The 24,732-nt window shown below is 49.0% G+C and overlaps 1 protein-coding gene across 1 annotated transcript in view; it reads right to left on the minus strand.

Moving 5' to 3' along the window:
- Positions 1-236: 236 nt before the first annotated feature.
- LOC140384881 (protein FAM180A) overlaps positions 237-24,732 on the minus strand; it is a 45,976-nt gene continuing 21,480 nt past the window's right edge. Inside the window, exon 3 of the mRNA XM_072466813.1 lies at positions 237-918. Within this exon, the coding sequence (XP_072322914.1) occupies positions 565-918 (354 nt within the window). The 3' untranslated portion in view covers positions 237-564. The remainder of the gene's footprint in view (positions 919-24,732) is intronic.

Here is a 24,732-nt window from a genome sequence, read left to right on the forward strand (position 1 = left end):
CACTCAGTGTCTCTGTCCCTCACTGAGGTGTTAATGTTTCCTCACTCAGTGTCTCTGTCTCTCACTGAGGTGTTAATGTTTCCTCACTCAGTGACTGTGTCTCTCACTGAGGTGTTAATGTTTCCTCTCTCAGTGACACTCTCTCACTGAGGTGTTAATGTTTCCTCAAAAAGATCCAAAACTCTGTGCAACCAATTAGATGCTTTTGAGATTTTGGTGATATTTTGAACAGGCGAAACATTTTATCATTAGATGGAGATTATACAGAATTGTGACTCTCGGCCAAACTTCTGGTGACATATTTGTGTATTAGGAATACATAACTAGTCCCCATGCGAGGACAGCCTGACTTTCAGTATATGCCATCGTGGTGTGGACCAACTCGTTGCCCGGCAAAATGCTCCCTGCGTTGCCAACGAAAAAGCAGTAGACTGTCAGGATTTGAGAATCACAGCATCTGGAAAAACCTCGATTGGGAACTCCCATCATATGAGAGAGCAAATTCTCACTGATTCATGTCCTTATATAAGTGGTTTGGAATCTGAAAGTCTGCAGAGACAATCGTCACTTGGTCTGTGCACTTGAACACCTAACTACCTTCCCTGACAGATCGTGGGTTAGAGCTGCCACCAAGTGACAGAAGCGGTCCCCCCAAGCCTGCCTCTCGGTCAGGTCACTGTTCCAGGCCCGATGGGCTGTGTACACTGAAGCTAAGAGCAGTTGTTCAAATGTGTCCATTTCGAAGGACTCTCCTGAACTTGGAAGATTACTGAGCCGTTTCCGAATAGTAGATGGGGTCTTTGGGACGTGAGCATTCATAATACTGTGGAAAACATTCGCTGAACGCATCGAAGATAATTCCTCATCGTTCAAATGTACGGTGTTCTTGTCATCAATTGTCAGGCCGCCTAACAAGAACTGAAAAAAACAGAACAACCAAATCATAATCTCATCACCGATCAATTGATTTTCTATCTAAGTGTGCTGTGATATGTCAAGTACATATTGTTCCAGAAGGCTGGTACAGCAGTCATAGTCATGTACCAAAAGCACCCCCATCCACCTCCAGCACATCTCCCACTGCCCTCACCGTCGCCCTCCTGCGTATGTTGACACAGCTCAGACTGAAATCTGTGATTAACTCAGCCATGGGTCAGAACATTGAGGTTAGCTCAGCCCTGTGACAGAACATTGAGATTAACTCAGCCCCAGGCCTGAACATTGGGGTTAACTCAGCCCCAGGCCTGAACGTTGAGATTAATCCAGCCCCGGCCCTGAACATTGAGATTAACTCAGGCCTGGGCCTCAACATTGAGATTAACTCAGGCCTGGGCCTTAACATTGAGATTAAATCAGACCTGGCCTGAACATTGAGATTAACTCAGGCCTGGGTCTGAACATTGTGATTAACTCAGCCCTGGGCCTGAACACTGAGATTAACTCAGCCTCGGGCCTGAACATTGAGATTAAATCAGACCCGGCCTGAACATTGAGATTAACTCAGGTCTGGGTCTGAACATTGAGATTAACTCAGCCGTGGGCCTGAACATTGAGATGAACTCAGCACTGGGCCTGAACATTGAGATTAACTCAGCCTTGGGCCTGAACATTGAGATTAAATCAGACCCGGCCTGAACATTGAGATTAACTCAGGCCTGGGTCTGAACATTCAGATTAAGTCAGCCCTGGGTCTGAACATTGAGATTAACTCAGCCCTGGGTCTGAACATTGAGATTAACTCAGCCCTCGGCCTGAACATTGAGATTGACTCAGCCCTCGCCCTGAACATTGAGGTTAACTCAGCCCATGACCTGAACATTGAGATTAACTCAGCCTAGGGTCTGAACATTGAGATTAACTCTGCCCTGGGTCTCAACATTGTGATTAACTCAACCCAGGATGTGAACATTGAGATTAACTCAGCCGTGGGCTGAACATTGCAATTAACTCAGCCGTTGGTCTGAATATTGACATTAGATTAACTCAGCCGTGGCTCTCAATATTGAGATTAACTCAGCCTTGGGCCTGAACATTGAGATTAACTCAGACGTGGGCCTGAACATTGAGATTAACTCAGCCCTGGATCAGAACATTGAGATTAACTCAGCCCTGGGCCTGAACATTGAGATTAACTCAGCCCTCGGCCAGAACATTGAGATTAACTCAGACCTGGGCCTGAACATTGAGATTAACTCAGCCCTCGGCCAGAACATTGAGATTAACTCAGCCCTCGGCCTGAACATTGAGATTAACTCAGCCCTGGGTCTGAACATTGAGATTCACTCAGCCTTGGATCTGAACATTGAGATTAACTCAGCCCTGGATCAGAACATTGAGATTAACTCAGCCCTGGGCCTGAACATTGAGATTAACTCAGCCCGGCCTGAACATTGAGATTAACTCAGCCTTGGGCCTGAACATTGAGATTAACTCAGACGTGGGCCTGAACATTGAGATTAATTCAGGCCTGGGTCTGAACATTGAGATTAACTCAGCCGTGGGCCTGAACATTGAGATTAACTCAGCCCAGGATGAGAACATTGAGATTATCTCAGCCCTGGGCCTGTACATTGAGATTAACTCAGCCCTGGATCAGAACATTGAGATTAACTCAGCCATGGGTCTGAACATTGTGATTAATTTAGCCCTGGATGTGAACATTGAGATTAACTCAGCCGTGGGCCTGAACATTGCGATTAACTCAGCCGTGGGTCTGAATATTGACATTAGATTAACTCAGCCGTGGCTCTCAATATTGAGATGAACTCAGCACTGGGCCTGAACATTGAGATTAACTCAGCCTTGGGCCTGAACATTGAGATTAAATCAGACCCGGCCTGAACATTGAGATTAACTCAGGCCTGGGTCTGAGCATTCAGAATAAGTCAGCCCTGGGTCTGAACATTGAGATTAACTCAGCCCTGGGTCTGAACATTGAGATTAACTCAGCCCTCGGCCTGAACATTGAGATTAACTCAGCCCTCGCCCTGAACATTGAGGTTAACTCAGCCCATGACCTGAACATTGAGATTAACTCAGCCTAGGGTCTGAACATTGAGATTAACTCTGCCCTGGGTCTCAACATTGTGATTAACTCAACCCAGGATGTGAACATTGAGATTAACTCTGCCGTGGCCTGAACATTGCAATTAACTCAGCCGTTGGTCTGAATATTGACATTAGATTAACTCAGCCGTGGCTCTCAATATTGAGATTAACTCAGCCTTGGGCCTGAACATTGAGATTAACTCAGACGTGGGCCTGAACATTGAGATTAACTCAGCCCTGGATCAGAACATTGAGATTAACTCAGCCCTGGGCCTGAACATTGAGATTAACTCAGCCCTCGGCCAGAACATTGAGATTAACTCAGCCCTGGGCCTGAACATTGAGATTAACTCAGCCCTCGGCCAGAACATTGAGATTAACTCAGCCATGGGTCTGAACATTGAGATTAACTCAGCCTTGGATCTGAACATTGAGATTAACTCAGCCCTGGATCAGAACATTGAGATTAACTCAGCCCTGGGCCTGAACATTGAGATTAACTCAGCCCGGCCTGAACATTGAGATTAACTCAGCCTTGGGCCTGAACATTGAGATTAACTCAGACGTGGGCCTGAACATTGAGATTAACTCAGGCCTGGGTCTGAACATTGAGATTAACTCAGCCGTGGGCCTGAACATTGAGATTAACTCAGCCCAGGATCAGAACATTGAGATTATCTCAGACCTGGGCCCGAACATTGAGATTAACTCAGCCCTGGATCAGAACATTGAGATTAACTCAGCCATGGGTCTGAACATTGTGATTAATTTGGCCCTGGATGTGAACATTGAGATTAACTCAGCCGTGGGCCTGAACATTGCGATTAACTCAGCCGTGGGTCTGAATATTGACATTAGATTAACTCAGCCGTGGCTCTCAATATTGAGATTAACTCAGCCTTGGGCCTGAACGTTGAGATTAACTCAGGCCTGTGTCTGAACATTGAGATTAACTCAGCCATGGGTCTGAACATTGAGATTAACTCAGCCGTGGGCCTGAACATTGAGACGAACTCAACACTGGGCCTGAATATTGAGATTAACTCAGCCTTGGGCCTGATAATTGAGATTAAATCAGACCCGGCCTGAACATTGAGATTAACTCAGCCCTTAGTCTGAACATTGAGATGAACTCAGCCCTCGGCCTGAACATTGAGATTAACTCAGCCCATGGCCTGAACATTGAGATTAACTCAGCCTTGGGTCTGAACATTGAGATGAACTCAGCCCTTGGTCTGAACATTGAGATTAACTCAGCCTTGGGTCTGAACTTTGAGATTAACTCTGCCCTGGGTCTGAACATTGTGATTAACTCAGGCCTGGGTCTGAACATTGAGATTAACTCAGCCCTTGGTCTGAACATTGAGATGAACTCAGCCCTCGGCCTGAACATTGAGATTAACTCAGGCCTGGGTCTGAACATTGAGATTAACTCAGCCCTTGGTCTGAACATTGAGATGAACTCAGCCCTCGGCGTGAACATTGAGATTAACTCAGCCCATGGCCTGAACATTGAGATTAACTCAGACTTGGGTCTGAACATTGTGATTAACTCAACCCAGGATGTGAACATTGAGATTAACTCAGCCGTGGGTCTGAATATTGACATTAGTTTAACTCAGCCGTGGCTCTCAATATTGAGATTAACTTAGCCTTGGCCTGAACATTGAGATTAACTCAGGCCTGAGTCTGAACATTGAGATTAACTCAGCCCTGGGTCTGAACATTGAGATTAACTCAGCCGTGGGCCTGAACATTGAGATGAACTCAGCACTGGGCCTGAACATTGAGATTAACTCAGCCTCGGGCCTGAATATTTAGATGAACTCAGCACTGGGCCTGAACATTGAGATTAACTCAGGCCTGGGTCTGAACATTGAGATTAACTCAGCCCTTGGTCTGAACATTGAGATGAACTCAGCCTCGGGCCTGAACATTGAGATTAAATCAGATCTGGCCTGAACTTTGAGATTAACTCAGGCCTGGGTCTGAACATTGAGATTAACTCAGCAGCTTGGTCTGAACATTGAGATGAACTCAGTCCTTGGCCTGAACATTGAGATTAACTCAGCCCATGGCCTGAACATTGAGATTAACTCAGCCTTGGGTCTGAACATTGAGATTAACTCTGCCCTGGGTCTGAACATTGTGATTAACTCAACCCAGGATGTGAACATTGAGATTAACTCAGCCGTGGGCCTGAACATTGCGATTAACTCAGCCGTGGGTCTGAATATTGACATTAGATTAACTCAGCCGTGGCTCTCAATATTGAGATTAACTCAGCCTTGGGCCTGAACATTGAGATTAACTCAGGCCTGTGTCTGAACATTGAGATTAACTCAGCCCTGGGTCTGAACATTGAGATTAACTCAGCCGTGGGCCTGAACATTGAGATGAACTCAACACTGGGCCTGAATATTGAGATTAACTCAGCTTCGGGCCTGATAATTGAGATTAAATCAGACCCGGCCTGAACATTGAGATTAACTCAGGCCTGGGTCTGAACATTGAGATTAACTCAGCCCTTAGTCTGAACATTGAGATGAACTCAGCCCTCGGCCTGAACATTGAGATTAACTCAGCCCATGGCCTGAACATTGAGATTAACTCAGCCTTGGGTCTGAACATTGAGATGAACTCAGCCCTTGGTCTGAACATTGAGATGAACTCAGCCCTCGGCCTGAACATTGAGATTAACTCAGCCTTGGGTCTGAACTTTGAGATTAACTCTGCCCTGGGTCTGAACATTGTGATTAACTCAGGCCTGGGTCTGAACATTGAGATTAACTCAGCCCTTGGTCTGAACATTGAGATGAACTCAGCCCTCGGCCTGAACATTGAGATTAACTCAGGCCTGGGTCTGAACATTGAGATTAACTCAGCCCATGGCCTGAACATTGAGATTAACTCAGCCTTGGGTCTGAACTTTGAGATTAACTCTGCCCTGGGTCTGAACATTGTGATTAACTCAGGCCTGGGTCTGAACATTGAGATTAACTCAGCCCTTGGTCTGAACATTGAGATGAACTCAGCCCTCGGCCTGAACATTGAGATTAACTCAGGCCTGGGTCTGAACATTGAGATTAACTCAGCCCTTGGCCTGAACATTGAGATTAACTCAGCCTTGGGTCTGAACATTGTGATTAACTCAACCCAGGATGTGAACATTGAGATTAACTCAGCCGTGGGTCTGAATATTGACATTAGATTAACTCAGCCGTGGCTCTCAATATTGAGATTAACTCAGCCTTGGGCCTGAACATTGAGATTAACTCAGGCCTGAGTCTGAACATTGAGATTAACTCAACCCTGGGTCTGAACATTGAGATTAACTCAGCCGTGGGCCTGAACATTGAGATGAACTCAGCACTGGGCCTGAACATTGAGATTAACTCAGCCTCGGGCCTGAACATTTAGATGAACTCAGCACTGGGCCTGAACATTGAGATTAACTCAGGCCTGGGTCTGAACATTGAGATTAACTCAGCCCTTGGTCTGAACATTGAGATGAACTCAGCCCTCGGCCTGAACATTGAGATTAACTCAGCCGTGGACCTGAACATTGAGATGAACTCAGCACTGGGCCTGAACATTGAGATTAACTCAGCCTCGGGCCTGAACATTGAGATTAAATCAGATCTGGCCTGAACTTTGAGATTAACTCAGGCCTGGGTCTGAACATTGAGATTAACTCAGCCCTTGGTCTGAACATTGAGATGAACTCAGTCCTCGGCCTGAACATTGAGATGAACTCAGCCCTTAGTCTGAACATTGAGATGAACTCAGCCCTCGGCCTGAACATTGAGATTAACTCAGCCCATGGCCTGAACATTGAGATTAACTCAGCCTTGGGTCTGAACATTGAGATGAACTCAGCCCTTGGTCTGAACATTGAGATGAACTCAGCCCTCGGCCTGAACATTGAGATTAACTCAGCCCATGGCCTGAACATTGAGATTAACTCAGCCTTGGGTCTGAACTTTGAGATTAACTCTGCCCTGGGTCTGAACATTGTGATTAACTCAGGCCTGGGTCTGAACATTGAGATTAACTCAGCCCTTGGTCTGAACATTGAGATGAACTCAGCCCTTGGTCTGAACATTGAGATGAACTCAGCCCTCGGCCTGAACATTGAGATTAACTCAGCCTTGGGTCTGAACATTGAGATGAACTCAGCCCTTGGTCTGAACATTGAGATGAACTCAGCCCTCGGCCTGAACATTGAGATTAACTCAGCCCATGGCCTGAACATTGAGATTAACTCAGCCTTGGGTCTGAACTTTGAGATTAACTCTGCCCTGGGTCTGAACATTGAGATTAACTCAGCCCTTGGTCTGAACATTGAGATGAACTCAGCCCTCGGCCTGAACATTGAGATTAACTCAGGCCTGGGTCTGAACATTGAGATTAACTCAGCCCATGGCCTGAACATTGAGATTAACTCAGCCTTGGGTCTGAACATTGTGATTAACTCAACCCAGGATGTGAACATTGAGATTAACTCAGCCGTGGGTCTGAATATTGACATTAGATTAACTCAGCCGTGGCTCTCAATATTGAGATTAACTCAGCCTTGGGCCTGAACATTGAGATTAACTCAGGCCTGAGTCTGAACATTGAGATTAACTCAGCCCTGGGTCTGAACATTGAGATGAACTCAGCCCTCGGCCTGAACATTGAGATTAACTCAGCCGTGGACCTGAACATTGAGATGAACTCAGCACTGGGCCTGAACATTGAGATTAACTCAGCCTCGGGCCTGAACATTGAGATTAAATCAGATCTGGCCTGAACTTTGAGATTAACTCAGCCCTGGGTCTGAACATTGAGATTAACTCAGCCGTGGGCCTGAACATTGAGATGAACTCAGCACTGGGCCTGAACATTGAGATTAACTCAGCCTCGGGCCTGAACATTTAGATGAACTCAGCACTGGGCCTGAACATTGAGATTAACACAGGCCTGGGTCTGAACATTGAGATTAACTCAGCCCTTGGTCTGAACATTGAGATGAACTCAGCCCTCGGCCTGAACATTGAGATTAACTCAGCCGTGGACCTGAACATTGAGATGAACTCAGCACTGGGCCTGAACATTGAGATTAACTCAGCCTCGGGCCTGAACATTGAGATTAAATCAGATCTGGCCTGAACTTTGAGATTAACTCAGGCCTGGGTCTGAACATTGAGATTAACTCAGCCCTTGGTCTGAACATTGAGATGAACTCAGTCCTCGGCCTGAACATTGAGATTAACTCAGCCCATGGCCTGAACATTGAGATTAACTCAGCCTTGGGTCTGAACATTGAGATTAACTCAGCCTTGGGTCTGAACATTGAGATTAACTCTGCCCTGGGTCTGAACATTGTGATTAACTCAACCCTCGGCCTGAACATTGAGATTAACTCAGCCCATGGCCTGAACATTGAGATTAACTCAGCCTTGGGTCTGAACTTTGAGATTAACTCTGCCCTGGGTCTGAACATTGTGATTAACTCAGGCCTGGGTCTGAACATTGAGATTAACTCAGCCCTTGGTCTGAACATTGAGATGAACTCAGCCCTCGGCCTGAACATTGAGATTAACTCAGGCCTGGGTCTGAACATTGAGATTAACTCAGCCCTTGGTCTGAACATTGAGATGAACTCAGCCCTCGGCCTGAACATTGAGATTAACTCAGCCCATGGCCTGAACATTGAGATTAACTCAGCCTTGGGTCTGAACATTGTGATTAACTCAACCCAGGATGTGAACATTGAGATTAACTCAGCCGTGGGTCTGAATATTGACATTAGATTAACTCAGCCGTGGCTCTCAATATTGAGATTAACTCAGCCTTGGGCCTGAACATTGAGATTAACTCAGGCCTGAGTCTGAACATTGAGATTAACTCAGCCCTGGGTCTGAACATTGAGATTAACTCAGCCGTGGGCCTGAACATTGAGATGAACTCAGCACTGGGCCTGAACATTGAGATTAACTCAGCCTCGGGCCTGAACATTTAGATGAACTCAGCACTGGGCCTGAACATTGAGATTAACTCAGGCCTGGGTCTGAACATTGAGATTAACTCAGCCCTTGGTCTGAACATTGAGATGAACTCAGCCCTCGGCCTGAACATTGAGATTAACTCAGTCCTCGGCCTGAACATTGAGATTAACTCAGCCCATGGCCTGAACATTGAGATTAACTCAGCCTTGGGTCTGAACATTGAGATTAACTCAGCACTGGGCCTGAACATTGAGATTAACTCAGCCTCGGGCCTGAACATTGAGATTAAATCAGATCTGGCCTGAACTTTGAGATTAACTCAGGCCTGGGTCTGAACATTGAGATTAACTCAGCCCTTGGTCTGAACATTGAGATGAACTCAGTCCTCGGCCTGAACATTGAGATTAACTCAGCCCATGGCCTGAACATTGAGATTAACTCAGCCTTGGGTCTGAACATTGAGATTAACTCTGCCCTGGGTCTGAACATTGTGATTAACTCAACCCAGGATGTGAACATTGAGATTAACTCAGCCGTGGGTCTGAATATTGACATTAGATTAACTCAGCCGTGGCTCTCAATATTGAGATTAACTCAGGCCTGAGTCTGAACATTGAGATTAACTCAGCCTCGGGCCTGAACGTTTCGATGAACTCAGCACTGGGCCTGAACATTGAGATTAACTCAGCCTCGGGCCTGAACATTGAGATTAAATCAGACCCGGCCTGATCATTGAGATTAACTCAGGCCTGGGTCTGAACATTGAGATTAACTCAGCCCTGGGTCTGAACATTGATATTAACTCAGGCCTGGGCCTGAATATTGAGATTAACTGAGCAGTGGGCCTGAATATTGAGATTAACTCAGCCCTGGGTCTGAACATTGCGGTGAACTCAGACCTGGGCCTGAACATTGGGATTAACTCAGCTGGTGAGTGTCTGTGAGTGTGTCTGTGAGCGTGTGCATGCGTACGCGTGAGTGAGTGAGTCTGTATCCGATTAATTTGCTATTTTGCTTCCTCCCCATTCTGTGTTCCTGATTGATGCGCAATCAATTACTCTCAAGACAAGGTGAGGCATAACTAATAGGCTTTAATCTGCTAGAACTGTACCCAGCAGCTTCAATACAGAAAGTGAAGGCTGCTGGGATGGCACCGGTTCTTATACTCCGCCTCTCAGGGCGGAGCTATGTACATCAGCTAATGGTAGACTCCTGGGTCTAACCAATGGTCATCCACCTCTCAGGTACCGCAATACCTGGTATTACCACACTGATAATAGCTCATACCCTGAGTTTTCTCTCCGACAAGCAGCACACATTTCCTCACAGTCTGGGGTTAGACATGTGTGCTGCTGTCATTGAGTCTGGTGGTAACTTGCTGGAGCTGAACTATCTATGCCAATTTTACACTTTGGGCCTTTACTCAGTCCAACAACAATGATATGAAGCAGGAACTGCTCCCACTAATCTGCAACCGTGCAAATTGTCTCCAGCATCACAGCTGTATTTACTGATGCAGGAATGCTGAACTAACTGGAAGGCCAGGAATGTTCAGTTGCAGGCTCCCCATGTCCCCCGTTCCCATTGATCAGATCTGAGTCTTCCCTATTCTCCCGTTTCTGGGGCTGTCACCCACACCACATTGATCTGCTACTGCCAACTAGCTGGGCAAGCTGTGACATGGCAGCTGCTGTGAACCTCATACACAGCAGAGAACATATACTAAGCACAAGGACTGTTCCTGCAGTGCTAACATCAACAAACTGTCACAGATGTTTGTACAGCAGTCAAATACAAGAATAAAGCATGACCACAAGATCTGGCCTGAGTTTGAGAAAGTGAAAGGAACCATCTGGAAGATGCTGATGATCAGCATTTTGATTTTCCATTCAATAAACAGACTGTGAGTCTGAAAATAGAAACATAGAAGGAACCAAGGAAATGGTTTTCAAAAGAACACACAGAAATACAGGCCAACAGGGAGTAATTATTTCAATGGAGACAAGTTTCCCTTTAAAAACTTGAAAGTGAATGTATCTCTGTGTTAGTGTCTGAGTGTGTGACTGTGTGTGTGTCTGTGAGTGTCTGTGTGTGTTGGTGTGCATGTCTGTGAGTGTGTGTCTGTGAGTGTGTGTCGGTGAGTGTCTGTGAGTGTGTGTCTGTGTGTGTTGGTGTGCGCGTCTGTGAGTGTGTGTCTGTGTATGAGTGTGTTTCTGTCTGTGAGTGTGTGAGTGCCAGTGTGTTGGTGTGAGTGTCTGTGAGTGTGTGTCTGTGTCTGTGTATGAGTGTGTTTGTGTCGGTAAGTGCCTGTGTGAGTCTGTGAGTGTGTGTGTGGGTGTGCGTGTGTGAGTGTGTCTGTGTAAGTGTGAGCATGCATGAGTGTCTCTGTATGTGAATGAGTGTGTGTCTGTGTGTGAGAGTGTGTCTGATTATGCGTGTGTCTGTGTAGGAGAGTGTGTGTCTGTGAGTGTGAATGTGTGTTTCCGTGTGTGTCCATGTGTGTGTGTGAGTGTGTGTGTGCGTGAGTATGTTCCCGTGCATGTGTCCATGTGCGTGAGTGTCTGTGCATGTGAGTGTGTGTGTCTGTGTGAGTGTGTATGAGAGTGAGGGTGTGTGTGTGAGAGTGTGTGCATCTGTGTGTGTGTGTCTGTGCGAATGTGTGTCTGTGTACGTGTGAGTGTGCGTCTGTGAAGGTGGTGCGTCTGTCTGTGAGTGTATCTGTGTGACTGTATGTCTGTGTGTATGTGAGTGTGTGTCCATGTGAGTGTGTGCATCTGTGTGTGTCTGTGTGAATGTGTGTCTTTGTGTGTGTCTGTGTGAGTGAGTGTGCGTGTGAGTGTATGTGTGTGAGTGAGTGTGTGTGAGTGTCTGAGTTAGTGCATGTGTGTGAGTGTCTGAGTGTATGTGGGTCAGTGTAAGTGTGTTTTGGTGAGCATGTGTATGAGTCAATTGATTTTCCGGATTATAAAATAGAAGACCTTCAAATTTCCTTTTATCTGTGCTGACCGTGTCTTCTTATACGCTCGCTTTGACCCTATATTATTCTTTTCACTTCCCCTCGGAATGGTTTATGTTCAACCTGCTTTTCATGTGAATTATCAACCTGACCTCTGTCATATTCTCCCTCTCTCTACTTCACTTTACTATCTGTCTCATTCCTCATCCAGGAAGCTCCATTTTTATTTATCCTACTTTTCCCCTTTGTGGGAATGTACTTCGGCTGTACATGAACCATCTCCTCCTGCCCGGCATCCTGGCAATTAAGTTCCAGTTGTTCCTGCCAATCTTTGATTCCAATTTACCTTGGCCTGATCCATTCACAACCCACTGACATTGGCCCTCCTCCAATCATGTGTTCTCACTCCAGGTTGCTCCTTGTTCTTTTCCGTGGCTAATCTAAAACTTATGATACAATGATTACTGTTTGCTAAATGTTCTCCAAATGAGATTTGCTCCACTTACATTCTCCCAAATCAGATCCAGTATGTGTGTGTCTGTTTGTGTGCGACTGTCTGTCCACCTGTGTGTCTGTGTATATGTGTGTGTGTGTCTGTTTCTGTGTGACTGTCTGTCCACCTGTATGTGTGCCTATGTGTCTGATTGTGTGTGAATGTCTGCCCACCTTCGTGTGTGTGTCTGTTTGTGTGTGACTGACTGCCCACCTGTGTGTCTGTGTGTGCATGGGTGTCTGTGTGTGACTGTCTATCTGCCTGTGTGTGTGTGTGTTTGTGTGTGCCTGCTTGTGTGTGACTATCTGTCCACCTGTGTGTCTGTTTGAGCGTGTGTGTCTGTTTGTGTATGACTGTCTGCCCACCTGTGTATATGTGTGTGGGTGTCTGTTTCTGTATGACTGTCTGTCCACCTGTATGTGTGCCTATGTGTCTGTTTGTGTATGACTGCCCACCTGTGTGTGTCTGTTTGTGTGTGAATATCTGCCCACCTGTGTGTATGTCTGTTTGTGTGTGACTGTCTGCCCACCTGGGTGTCTGTGTGTGTGTATGTCTGTTTGTGTGTGACTGCCTGCCCACCTGTGTGTTTGTGTGTGCATGGGTGTCTGTGTGTGACTGTCTATCTGCCTCTGTGTGCGTGTGTGACTATCTGTCCACCTGTGTGTCTGTTTGTGCGTGTGTGTGTTTCTGTGTGACTGTCTGCCCACCTGTGTATCTATGTGTGTGTCTGTTTGTGTGTGACTGTCTGTCTACCTGTGTGTCTGTCGGTCTACTAATGTGTGTACGCATGTGCGTCTATTTTTAAAAAAATTCTTTATATGTAGGTATTGCTGAGTGGACCAACATTTATTGTCCATCCTAGTTGTCCTTCAGAAGGTGGTGGTGACCTGCCACCTTGAACTGCTGCAGTCCCTGAGGTGCAGGTACACCCACTGTGCTGTTAGGGAGGAGTTCCAGGATTTTATCCCAGTGACAGCGAAGGAACGGCGATATATTTCCAAGTCAGGGTGGTGAGCGACTTGGAGGGGAACCTCCAGGTGGTGGGGTTCCCAGGTATCTGCTGCTCTTGTCCTTCTAGATGGCAGTGGTCGTGGGTTTGGAAGGCGCTGTCTAAGAAGCTCTGATAGGTTCCTGCAGTGCATCTTGTAGATGGTACACGTGGCTGCCACTGTTTGTCGGTAGTGGAGAGTTTGGATGATTGTGGAATGTGGAGCTATCAAGCTGCTGCTTTGTCCTGGATGGTGTTGAGCTTCTTGAGTGATGTTGAATCTGCACTCATCCAGGCAAGTGGAGCGTATTCTATCAAACCACTGACTTGTGCCTTGTAGATGGTGGACAGGCTTTGGAGAGTCGGAGGTGAGTTACTCGCTGAAGGATTCCTGGCCTTTAACCCTGCCCTGATAGCCACAGTATTAATGTGACTAGTCAGTTCAGTTTCTGATCAATGGTAATATCCCGGATGTTGATTATGGGGGATTCAGCAATGGTAATGCCAATGCATGTCAAGCGGTAATGATTAGATTCTTGTTGGAGATTGTCTGGCACTTGTGTGGCGCAAATGTTACTTAGAAGAATAGAAAATAGGAGCAGGAGGAGGCCATTCGGCCCTTCGAACCTGCTCCACCATTTACTATGATCATGGCTGATCATCAAATTCAATAGCGGATTCCCGCTGTTATGGGCCAGAGTTTAGAGAACCCCAAAGTGTATCATGGAGTTCACCTGACCCACAACTTTTAATAGATTGTGGTATGGGGAGCACACGGCCAACTCTACAGGTGTGGTACAGCAGAAATGGAAAAGTATTTTTTGAAGCAAAATAATGTTTATTCTATGAACTCAAGTTAACCTTTTTAAAACATACAGTGACCATCTTAGCAACCATTAATTTAAATATAACCGGGTCCGACGGCGAGACGCGATTCTCCGGCGACCGGAGAATCCGCGGCAGCTGTGCGTGAGTGGTCGACGTGGCGTCGGTGGGGGGCCGTTGAAAGAGGCCCCCGCGGCGATTCAACCAGCCGTGTTCCCGCTGAGTTCCGCCGAGTCCCGCTGCCGTGGTTCCCATATGGTTTCACCTGGTGGGAGTTCGGCATCGCGGCTGCGGGGGCCGTCCTGGTGGGGGGGGCAGCGGGATGAGACTCCAGGGGGGGAGGCTGCACGATAGCCAGGCCCACGATCGGGGGCAACCGATCGGCGGTTGCATGCATTCCGGCAGGGGGCCTATCTGCTTGCGTGCCGTGCCGCTGTAGGGCTCCGCCATGTTGCCCGGGGGTCTACATGAAAACGGCCGCCGGGCGTATGCGCGGACCTGCGGCCAGCCGCCGCATGCATGGGCGGACCCGCGGCCGAAGTGCTGGGGCCCGTATCGGCTGCCAGAGCTGCGTGAAGCAGCCAGCGCCGTGCAGGCCCTTTGTGGGTTGCAGAATCACTGGGTCAAGAGGCCCGTTGACGCCGGCGTGAAACACTCCGGTGTTCACACTGGCGTCAACACTTTGCCAGTGATTTTGGAGAATCCCGCCTGGTTAGCTGGTTCTTGTTTTGTTATAGGAATAAAGCCGTACACCACCACAGGGGTTGCACCGGCCAAACTACTTATGGACGATACCTCCAGACACGGCTGAATTTGGTCATCCCGGACATTGTGGAAAACGTCCTCCACAGCCAGGACCGGTCCAAATCGTACGCGGGCAGGCGCACCCCACTGCGTTGTTTTGCCCCTGGACCACAGTTTACATCCGCAATTTTGGCATGGGCACCGCGTGGATGCTGGGTTTGGTAGTGGCTCAGATTGGGCCGGTCTCTTATTCTGTGAGGGCACAATGCAAAGAGTCGATTTGCCACATGAACCACGTCCGCCGACGCATCCCGGAACCGCGCCCAGGCGTGCCGGTGCCACTTACTGGACGCCACTGTTGCCTCTGCCGGCCATTGAAGTCCAGGAAGTTATGATGCCTGCCGTGGACTTTTCAGAGTCCAGTTCCAATTCAGAGATCGACGTCCAACAACAAACGGAGATCGCCGCACTGTCTCCCACGTCCGCATCTGCCAATGCAGCGCTCCATGTGGAAACGCCGGTCCCTGGTGTGTTATATGCCCACCCGGCCCTCCTCCTTTACGCCTGAACGCCGTCCTCAGGCGAAGCGCACCAGGGGGCCCTTGCTACAGCCATTGGACATGGACGCTTCTCCGAGCTTGTGTGTGGCGGGGGGGGGGGTTCTTACGACCCCCACGGAGGTCACTGGGTGTGCACCATCTGGTTCACTGTGACCTTCATGGAATACAAACTTCCCCAGTAAATGGGGCAGGGCACCACCCTAAACAGGGGGAGTCTCTTAGTATAAAAACCCCAACCAGGATGCAGGCCGAGGAAGGAGACACTTCGGGGAGTGGAGAGCAGAGTTGTAAAATAAACAAATCTGTGTCCGTTTGTATTCAAGCATTCATTCCCGTGTGCTCACTCCATCAGATTCTACATACCCCGGACAGGATTCTCCGTTCCTGAGACCAGGTGTTGGCGCTGGGTCAGGATTCGTGGACTTTCACTTTTTTTTTAAAATATATTTTATTGAAATTTTTTTTCCCAGAGCAACATTTTTCCCGCTTACAAAACAAGCGAAATGATAACAATAACAAAACAGAAATTTTTAACTTTTTAACAATAATAATAATAATACACAAGTAACAAAACCTCATACTCTATTGACCTATACTCAACTAAACCTCCTCCCCCCTCCCCACCCCCCTCCCCCCTGGGTTGCTGCTGCTGGTCATCCGTCTTCCCTCTAACGTTCCTCTAGGTAGTCGAGAAATGGCTGCCACCGCCTGGTGAACCCTTGAGCCGATCCTCTCAGGGCAAACTTTATCTGCTCCAGTTTAATGAACCCCGCCATATCGTTTACCCAGGCCTCCAGTCCGGGGGGTTTCGCCTCCTTCCATATAAGTAGGATCCTGCGCCGGGCTACGAGGGACGCAAAGGCCACGACATCGGCCTCTTTCGCCTCCTGCACTCCCGGCTCTTCCGCAACTCCAAATAGAGCTAACCCCCAGCTTGGTTTGACCCGGGCATTCACCACCTGCGAGATTACTCCCGTCACTCCCTTCCAATATCCTTCCATTGCCGGTCACGCCCAAAACATATGTGCGTGGTTTGCCGGGCTCCCGCCACACCTCCCACATCTGTTCTCCACTCCAAAGAACCTGCTCAATCTTGCCCCCGTTATGTGTGCTCGATGTAGCACCTTAAATTGAATCAGACTAAGCCTGGCGCATGAGGAAGAGGAGTTTACCCTGCTTAGGGCATCAGCCCACATACCCTCTTCTATCTCCTCCCCTAATTCTTCTTCCCACTTTCCCTTTAGTTCTCCCACCGACTCCTCCCCCTCTTCCCTCATCTCTCTGAAAATCTCTGACACCTTGCCCTCTCCGACCCACACCCCTGAAAGCACCCTGTCCTGTATCCCCTGTGTCGGGAGCAACGGAAATTCCCTCACCTGTTGTCTAGTAAACGCCCTCACCTGCATATACCTCAAGAAATTTCCCTGGGGTAACTTATACTTTTCCTCCAATGCTCCCAAGCTCGCAAAAGTCCCATCTATAAATAAATCTCCCACCTTCCTAATTCCCAACTGGTACCAGCTCTGAAATTCTCCATCCATTCTTCCTGGGGCGAACCTATGGTTTTTCCTGATAGGGGACACCACCAGGGCTCCCCGCACCCCTCTCTGTCGCCTCCACTGTCCCCATATGTTCAGTGTTGCCGCTACCACCGGGTTCGTGGTGTACTTTTTAGGTGAGAGCGGTAGCGGTGCCGTCACCAGCGCCTCTAGACTCGTCCCTTTACAGGACCTTCTCTCCAGCCTTTTCCACGCCGCTCCCTCACCCTCCATCATCCATCTACGTATCATTGCCACATTGGCGGCCCAATAATAATCTCCCAAGTTCGGTAGTGCCAGTCCTCCTCTGTCCCTACTGTGCTGAAGGAACCCCCTCCTTACTCTCGGAACTTTCCCTGCCCACACAAAGCTCGTAATGCTCCTATCTATTTTATTAAAAAAGGTCCTGGTGATTAAAATAAGGAGACATTGAAATACAAATAAGAACCTCGGGAGGACCATCATCTTAATTGCTTGCACCCTGCCCGCCAGCGATAAAGGCTGCATGTCCCACCTCTTAAAGTCCTCCTCCATTTGTTCTACCAGCCGTGTCAGATTAAGTCTGTGCAAGGTTCCCCAGCTCCTAGCGATCTGAATCCCCAAGTATCGAAAGTTTCTTTCCACTTTCCTTAGCAGTAAGCCTTCTATCTCTCTACTCTGGTCCCCTGGATGTATCACATATAATTCACACTTCCCCATGTTTAACCTATACCCCGAAAATTCCCCGAACCTCCTCAAAATTCGCATAACCTCTATCACCCCCCCCACTGGGTCCGACTCGTATAACAATAGGTCATCCGCGTATAACGAGACTCGGTGTTCTTCTCCCCCTCTAGTCACCCCTCTCCATTTCCTGGAGTCTCTCAACGCCATGGCCAGAGGTTCAATTGCCAATGCAAACAACAATGGAGACAGCGGGCATCCCTGTCTTGTTCCCCTATATAATCGGAAATACTCCGATCTATGTCGACCTGTAACTACGCTTGCCGTTGGTGCCCCATAAAGTAGTCTAACCCAGCTAATAAACCCGTTCCCAAACCCAAACCTCCTTAACACTTCCCATAAATACTCCCACTCCACCCTATCAAATGTCTTCTCTGCGTCCATTGCCGCCACTATCTCTGCCTCCCCCTCCACTGAGGGCATCATTATCACCCCTAATAGTCGTCGCACGTTAACATTCAATTGTCTCCCTTTTACGAACCCTGCCTGGTCTTCGTGCACCACCCCCGGGACACAGTCCTCTATCTTTGATGCCAGCACCTTTGCCAGCAATTTGGCGTCCACGTTCAATAGTGAAATAGGTCTATAGGACCCACACTGCAACGGATCTTTGCCCCTCTTCAAAATTAGCGATATCGTCGCCTCCGACATCGTCGGGGGTAGAGTCCCCCCTTCCAAAGAACAAAGAACAAAGAAATGTACAGCACAGGAACAGGCCCTTCGGCCCTCCAAGCCCGTGCCGACCATGCTGCCCGACTAAACTACAATCTTCTACACTTCCTGGGTCCGTATCCCTCTATTCCCATCCTATTCATGTATTTGTCAAGATGCCCCTTAAATGTCACTATCGTCCCTGCTTCCACCACCTCCTCCGGTAGCGAGTTCCAGGCACCCACTACCCTCTGCGTAAAAAACTTGCCTCGTACATCTACTCTAAACCTTGCCCCTCTCACCTTAAACCTATGCCCCTTAGTAATTGACCCCTCTACCCTGGGGAAAAGCCTCTGACTATCCACTCTGTCTATGCCCCTCATAATTTTGTATACCTCTATCAGGTCTCCCCTCAACCTGATTCGTTCCAGTGAAAACAAACCGAGTTTATTCAACCGCTCCTCATAGCTAATGCCCTCCATACCAGGCAACATTCTGGTAAATCTCTTCTGCACCCTCTCTAAAGCCGCCACATCCTTCTGGTAGTGTGGCGACCAGAATTGAACACTATACTCCAAGTGTGGCCTAACTAAGGTTCTATGCAGCTGCAACATGACTTGCCAATTCTTATACTCAATGCCCCGGCCAATGAAGGCAAGCATGCCGTATGCCTTCTTGACTACCTTCTCCACCTGTGTTGCCCCTTTCAATGACCTGTGGACCTGTACTCCTAGATCTCTTTGACTTTCAATACTCTTGAGGGTTCTACCATTCACTGTATATTCCCTACCTGCATTAGACCTTCCAAAATGCATTACCTCACATTTGTCCAGATTAAACTCCATCTGCCATCTCTCCGCCCAAGTCTCCAAACAATCTAAATCCTGCTGTATCCCCCGACAGTCCTCATCGCTATCCGCAATTCCACCAACCTTTGTGTCATCTGCAAACTTACCAGACCAGTTACATTTTCCTCCAAATCATTTATATATACTACAAAGAGCAAAGGTCCCAGCACTGATCCCTGTGGAACACCACTGGTCACAGCCCTCCAATTAGAAAAGCATCCTTCCATTGCTACTCTCTGCCTTCTATGGCCTAGCCAATTCTGTATCCACCTTGCCAGCTCACCCCTGATCCCGTGTGACTTCACCTTTTGTACTAGTCTACCATGAGGGACCTTGTCAAAGGCCTTACTGAAGTCCATATAGACAACATCCACTGCCCTACCTGCATCAATCATCTTAGTGACCTCCTCGAAAAACTCTATCAAGTTAGTGAGACACGACCTCCCCTTCACAAAACCGTGCTGCCTCTCACTAATACGTCCATTTGCTTCCAAATGGGAGTAGATCCTGTCTCGAAGAATTCTCTCCAGTAATTTCCCTACCACTGAAGTAAGGCTCACCGGCCTGTAGTTCCCGGGATTATCCTTGCTACCCTTCTTAAACAGAGGAACAACATTGGCTATTCTCCAGTCCTCCGGGACATCCCCTGAAGACAGCGAGGATCCAAAGATTTCTGTCAAGGCCTCAGCAATTTCCTCTCCAGCCTCCTTCAGTATTCTGGGGTAGATCCCATCAGGCCCTGGGGACTTATCTACCTTAATATTTTTTAAGACACCCAACACCTCTTCTTTTTGGATCTCAATGTGACCCAGGCTATCTACACACCCTTCTCCAGACTCAACATCTACCAATTTCTTCTCTTTGGTGAATACTGATGCAAAGTATTCATTCCCTGGCCTCATTGAACGTCCTCGCCAACAACGGGGCCAAGAAGTCCACATATTTTCTGTAGAATTCCACCGGGAACCCGTCCGGCCCCGGGGCCTTCCCTGCTTGCATGCTTCCCAGTCCCTTAATAACCTCGTCCACCTCAATCGGCGCCCCCAGGCCTGCCACCGCCTGCTCCTCCACTTTCGGGAACCTCAATTGGTCCAGGAACTGCCGCATCCCCTCCTCTCCCTCTGGGGGCTGAGACCTATACAGTTCCTCATAAAAGGTCTTAAACACCTCATTTATCTTTCCTGCCCTTCGCATAGAGTCTCCCCTTTCATCCCTAATTCCTCCTATCTCCCTCGCTGCTGCCCTCTTTCGCAGTTGGTGCGCCAACAGGCGACTAGCCTTTTCCCCATATTCATACCTCCTCCCCTGTGCCTTCCTCCACAGTACCTCCTCCTTTCTGGTGGTCAGAAGGTCAAATTCGGTCTGGAGTCGTCTCCTCTCCCTGTACAGCTCCTCCTCCGGGGTCTCTGCAAATTCCCTGTCCACCCTTAAAATCTCCCCCAGTAATCTATCCCTTTCCTTGGCCTCTGTTTTCCTTTTGTGGGCCCCAATAGAAATCAGCTCTCCTCTGACCACCGCTTTTAGTGCTTCCCAGACCACTCCCACAGGGACCTCACCGTCGTCATTGACCTCCAGGTATCTCTCAATACACCCCCTCACTCTTGCACACACTCCCTCATCCGCCATCAGTCCCACATCTAATCGCCAGAGTGTTCTCTTCTCCCTGTCCTCTCCTACTTCCAGGTCCACCCAATGTGGGGCATGGTCTGAAACCGCTATGGCTGAGTATTCAGCTTCTTCCACCCTAGAGATCAACGACCTTCCTAAAACAAAAAAATCTATCCGGGAGTACACTTTATGGACGTGGGAAAAGAAGGAATACTCCCTAGCCCTGGGTCTAAGAAATCGCCATGGATCCACTCCCCCCATTTGGTCCATAAACCCCTTAAGTACCTTGGCCGCTGCCGGCCTTCTTCCGGTCCTTGAGCTGGATCTATCTAGCCCCGGGTCCAGCACCGTATTGAAGTCCCGTCCTAAAATCAAATTTCCTGCCTCCAGGTCCGGAATACGCCCCAGCATCCGTCTCATGAACCCCGCATCGTCCCAATTTGGGGCATACACATTAACCAACACGACCTCCATTCCCTCCAGCCTACCACTCACCATTACATATCTACCTCCACTATCTGCTACGATGTTCTTTGCTTCAAATGCCACCCCTCTATTCTTTGCGTCCAGTCCTGAGTGGAACACCTGTCCCACCCATCCTTTCCTTAGCCTAACTTGGTCCGCCACCTTTAGGTGCGTCTCTTGGAGCATAACCACGTCTGCCCTTAGTCCTTTCAAATGCGCGAGCGCTCGGGCCCTTTTTATCGGTCCATTTAGGCCTCTCACGTTCCACGTGATCAGCCTCACTGGGGGGCTACCTGTCCCCCTCCCATGTCGACTAGCCATTACCTTCTCTAGGCCAGTCCCATATCCCGCCTCCGCGCTCCCGCTCGCTCCCCCGGCGTCGCATTCCGCCCCCGACCACCCACTCTTTAGCCATTTCCTTTTGGATTTCCGCAGCAGCAACCCAGTTGTCGTCCCCCCCCCCCCCGCTAGATCCCTATCTAGCTTGATTGCTCCCCCCATATCACTTCCGTAAGTCAGCTGACTTCAACTGACCCCGGCTACTCCTGCTCGCTCCTCGACCCCCCCGGTGTGAGGGAACTCCCATCCGCCTTGCGCCTGTTTTCCCGCCTTATTCTTTCTGGCACGGGAACATCCCTTTACCTGACCCGCCTCTTGTGGCGCAGCTCCCTTTCCCCTCCCCCTCTCCTTCCCCATTCTCCGACTATGTCCCACCTTTCCCCCCTCACCGGCGCCCACATTTCCCCAGTGTTCCCCCCCCCCCCCTTCCCTGTTTACTTCTCGATTAACTTTCACCATCACATTAACAAAAACAATAACAATAACAGCAATAACAGTTCCCTGCAGCATCAGTCCCTCAGTTCCGGTCCAGTTTCTCTTAATTGATGAAGGACCATGCTTCCTCCGCCGTCTCGAAATAATAATGTCTCTCTTGATACGTGACCCATAGTCTTGCCGGCTGCAGCATCCCAAACTTCACCTTCCTTTTATGCAACACCTCTTTGTCTCGGTTGAAGCTCGCCCTCCTTCTCGCCACCTCCGCACTCCAATCCTGGTAGATCCTTACCACAGCATTCTCCCATCTGCTACTCCGCACCTTTTTAGCCCATCTCAGGACCTCTTCTCTGTCCTTAAGGCGGTAGAATCGCACGATTATCGCCGTCGGTGGTTCTCCCGCTTTGAGTCTTCTCGCCGGGATCCGATTTGCCCACTCCACCTCCATGGGGCCCGCAGGGGCCTCAGCACCCATCAGTGAGCTCAGCATCTTACTTGCGTACGCTCCACAGTCCACTCCTTCCACACCCTCCGGGAGACCTAGTATCCTAAGGTTCTTCCTTCGCGCTCCATTTTCAAGGGCCTCAATCCTGTCAGCACACTTTTTATGAAGTGCCTCGTGCGTCTGAGTCTTAACCACCAGGCCCAGGACCTCGTCCTCAATACCTGACACCTTCTGCTCCACCACGCGAAGCTCAGTCTCCTGGGTCTTTAAAGTCTCCTTAAGCCCCTCTATTGCCTGTAACATCGGGGTCATTACCTCCTCTTCAGCAGATCCACGCACCGTCTCACAACCTCGTCCTGCTCAGGCCCCCATGTCGCCTGCGATTTCTCCGCCGCCATTTTGTTCTCCACTCCCTCTGACCTTGTGGTTGAAGATTCTTCGGGCTGCAGCCGCCGCCGCCGCCGGTTTTTCCCTCCGCTGTTCGGGGGGGGACTCCCTTTCCACGCTCCTCACACCGGGTTTTTCGGCCGGCAAAGTCCCCGTTGGGGCTCTTAAAAGAGCCCGAAGTTCCGTTGGAGCTGGAGCCGCCGAAACGTGCGGCTAGCTCATTCCCGCCGCAACCGGAAGTATTTGTGGACTTTCACGACAGCAAAACTGGTGCCGCACATGAACTGATTCAGCGACCGTTGAAGGGCTAACACCGGTGCAACATGGAACACAATTGATTCTAACGAGAAACGGTGCCAGATTCACTGGATTCACGATTGACACTCAGGAGGCTGACAAGCTGCAGCCGCTGTCATGTGAGAGTACCTTTAAGAAATGTGTGTTTATTACTGCAGTGATGTCAGAGAGTGGGTGGAGCTGGGCTGCCTGTCAGCTTTTTACTTTCGTTTTAGGCTGTTTGCTGCAGGGTGTGTTTTAGTTTCGTTTTCAGAGCTGGATAACTGCAGTCACAGCCAGAAGGTGTATTAGAGTCTCTCTCTGTAATCTGAAGACTCTAAATCGATCCTGATTCATAGATTCATAGAATTAACAGTGCAGAAGGAGGCCATTCGGCCCATCGAGTCTGCACCGGCTGTTGGAAAGAGCAACCTACCCAAGGTCAACACCTCCACCCGATCCCCATAACCCAGCAACCCCACCCAACACTATGGGCAATTTTGGACACTAAGGGCAATTTAGCATGGTCAATCCACCTAACCTGCACATCTTTGGACTGTGGGAGGAAACCGGAGTACCCGGAGGAAACCCACGCACACACGGGGAGGATGTGCAGACTCCGCACAGACAGTGACCCAAGCCGGATGATTTAAAACTAATAACAGTAGTGACTTTAACCTGATGTGCTTCTGGTAAAAGGTGTTTTAGGTCTTATGGATGTTAAAAGGAAAGCTTAAAGGATTACTTAGTGTTGTATTCATTGAATTAATGGTTGCTAAGATGTTCACTGTATGTTTTAAAATGGTTAACTTGTGTTCATAGAATAAACATTGTTTTGCTTTAAAAAATACTTTTCCATTTCTGCTGTACCACACCTGTAGAGTGGGCCGTGTGCTCCCCATACCGCAATCTATTAAAAGTTGTGGGTCAGGTGAACTCTATGATACACTTTGGGGTTCTCTAAACCCTGACCCATAACACCGCATATCCACACTTCACAGCCCATACACACCATCCCAGCCAACAAGATGGCAGCAAGACGTGCAGCCCTAAGGTTCACCGACACGGAACTATAGACCCTGCTCGACACCATGGAGGAGAGGCGGGCGACCATGTCCTTCCGGGTGGGAAGGAGGTTGCTAGCCGCCGTTCGCCGTGCCTGTGCGCAGGTGGCACAGGCGGTCAGCGCCATGGGCAACACTGTCCGGACCAGCCTGTAGGGCCAGAGAAAACTGCACAACCTCCTCAGAGCAGCCAGGGTGAGATAGCAGCACTGTGCCCCTGGCACCAACCCCCCCCCCCCCACCCGTAACCACCCCCCCCCTCCCAGCCCCACTCCACCAGGAGGACGGCCAAACCCCCACCCTGAACCACATGCTGGCACCCACACCGGCTGCCAGTGGTGCCCTG

The sequence above is a fragment of the Scyliorhinus torazame genome, chromosome 10 (assembly GCF_047496885.1).
Source record: "Scyliorhinus torazame isolate Kashiwa2021f chromosome 10, sScyTor2.1, whole genome shotgun sequence".
NCBI classification, from domain to species: domain Eukaryota; kingdom Metazoa; phylum Chordata; class Chondrichthyes; order Carcharhiniformes; family Scyliorhinidae; genus Scyliorhinus; species Scyliorhinus torazame.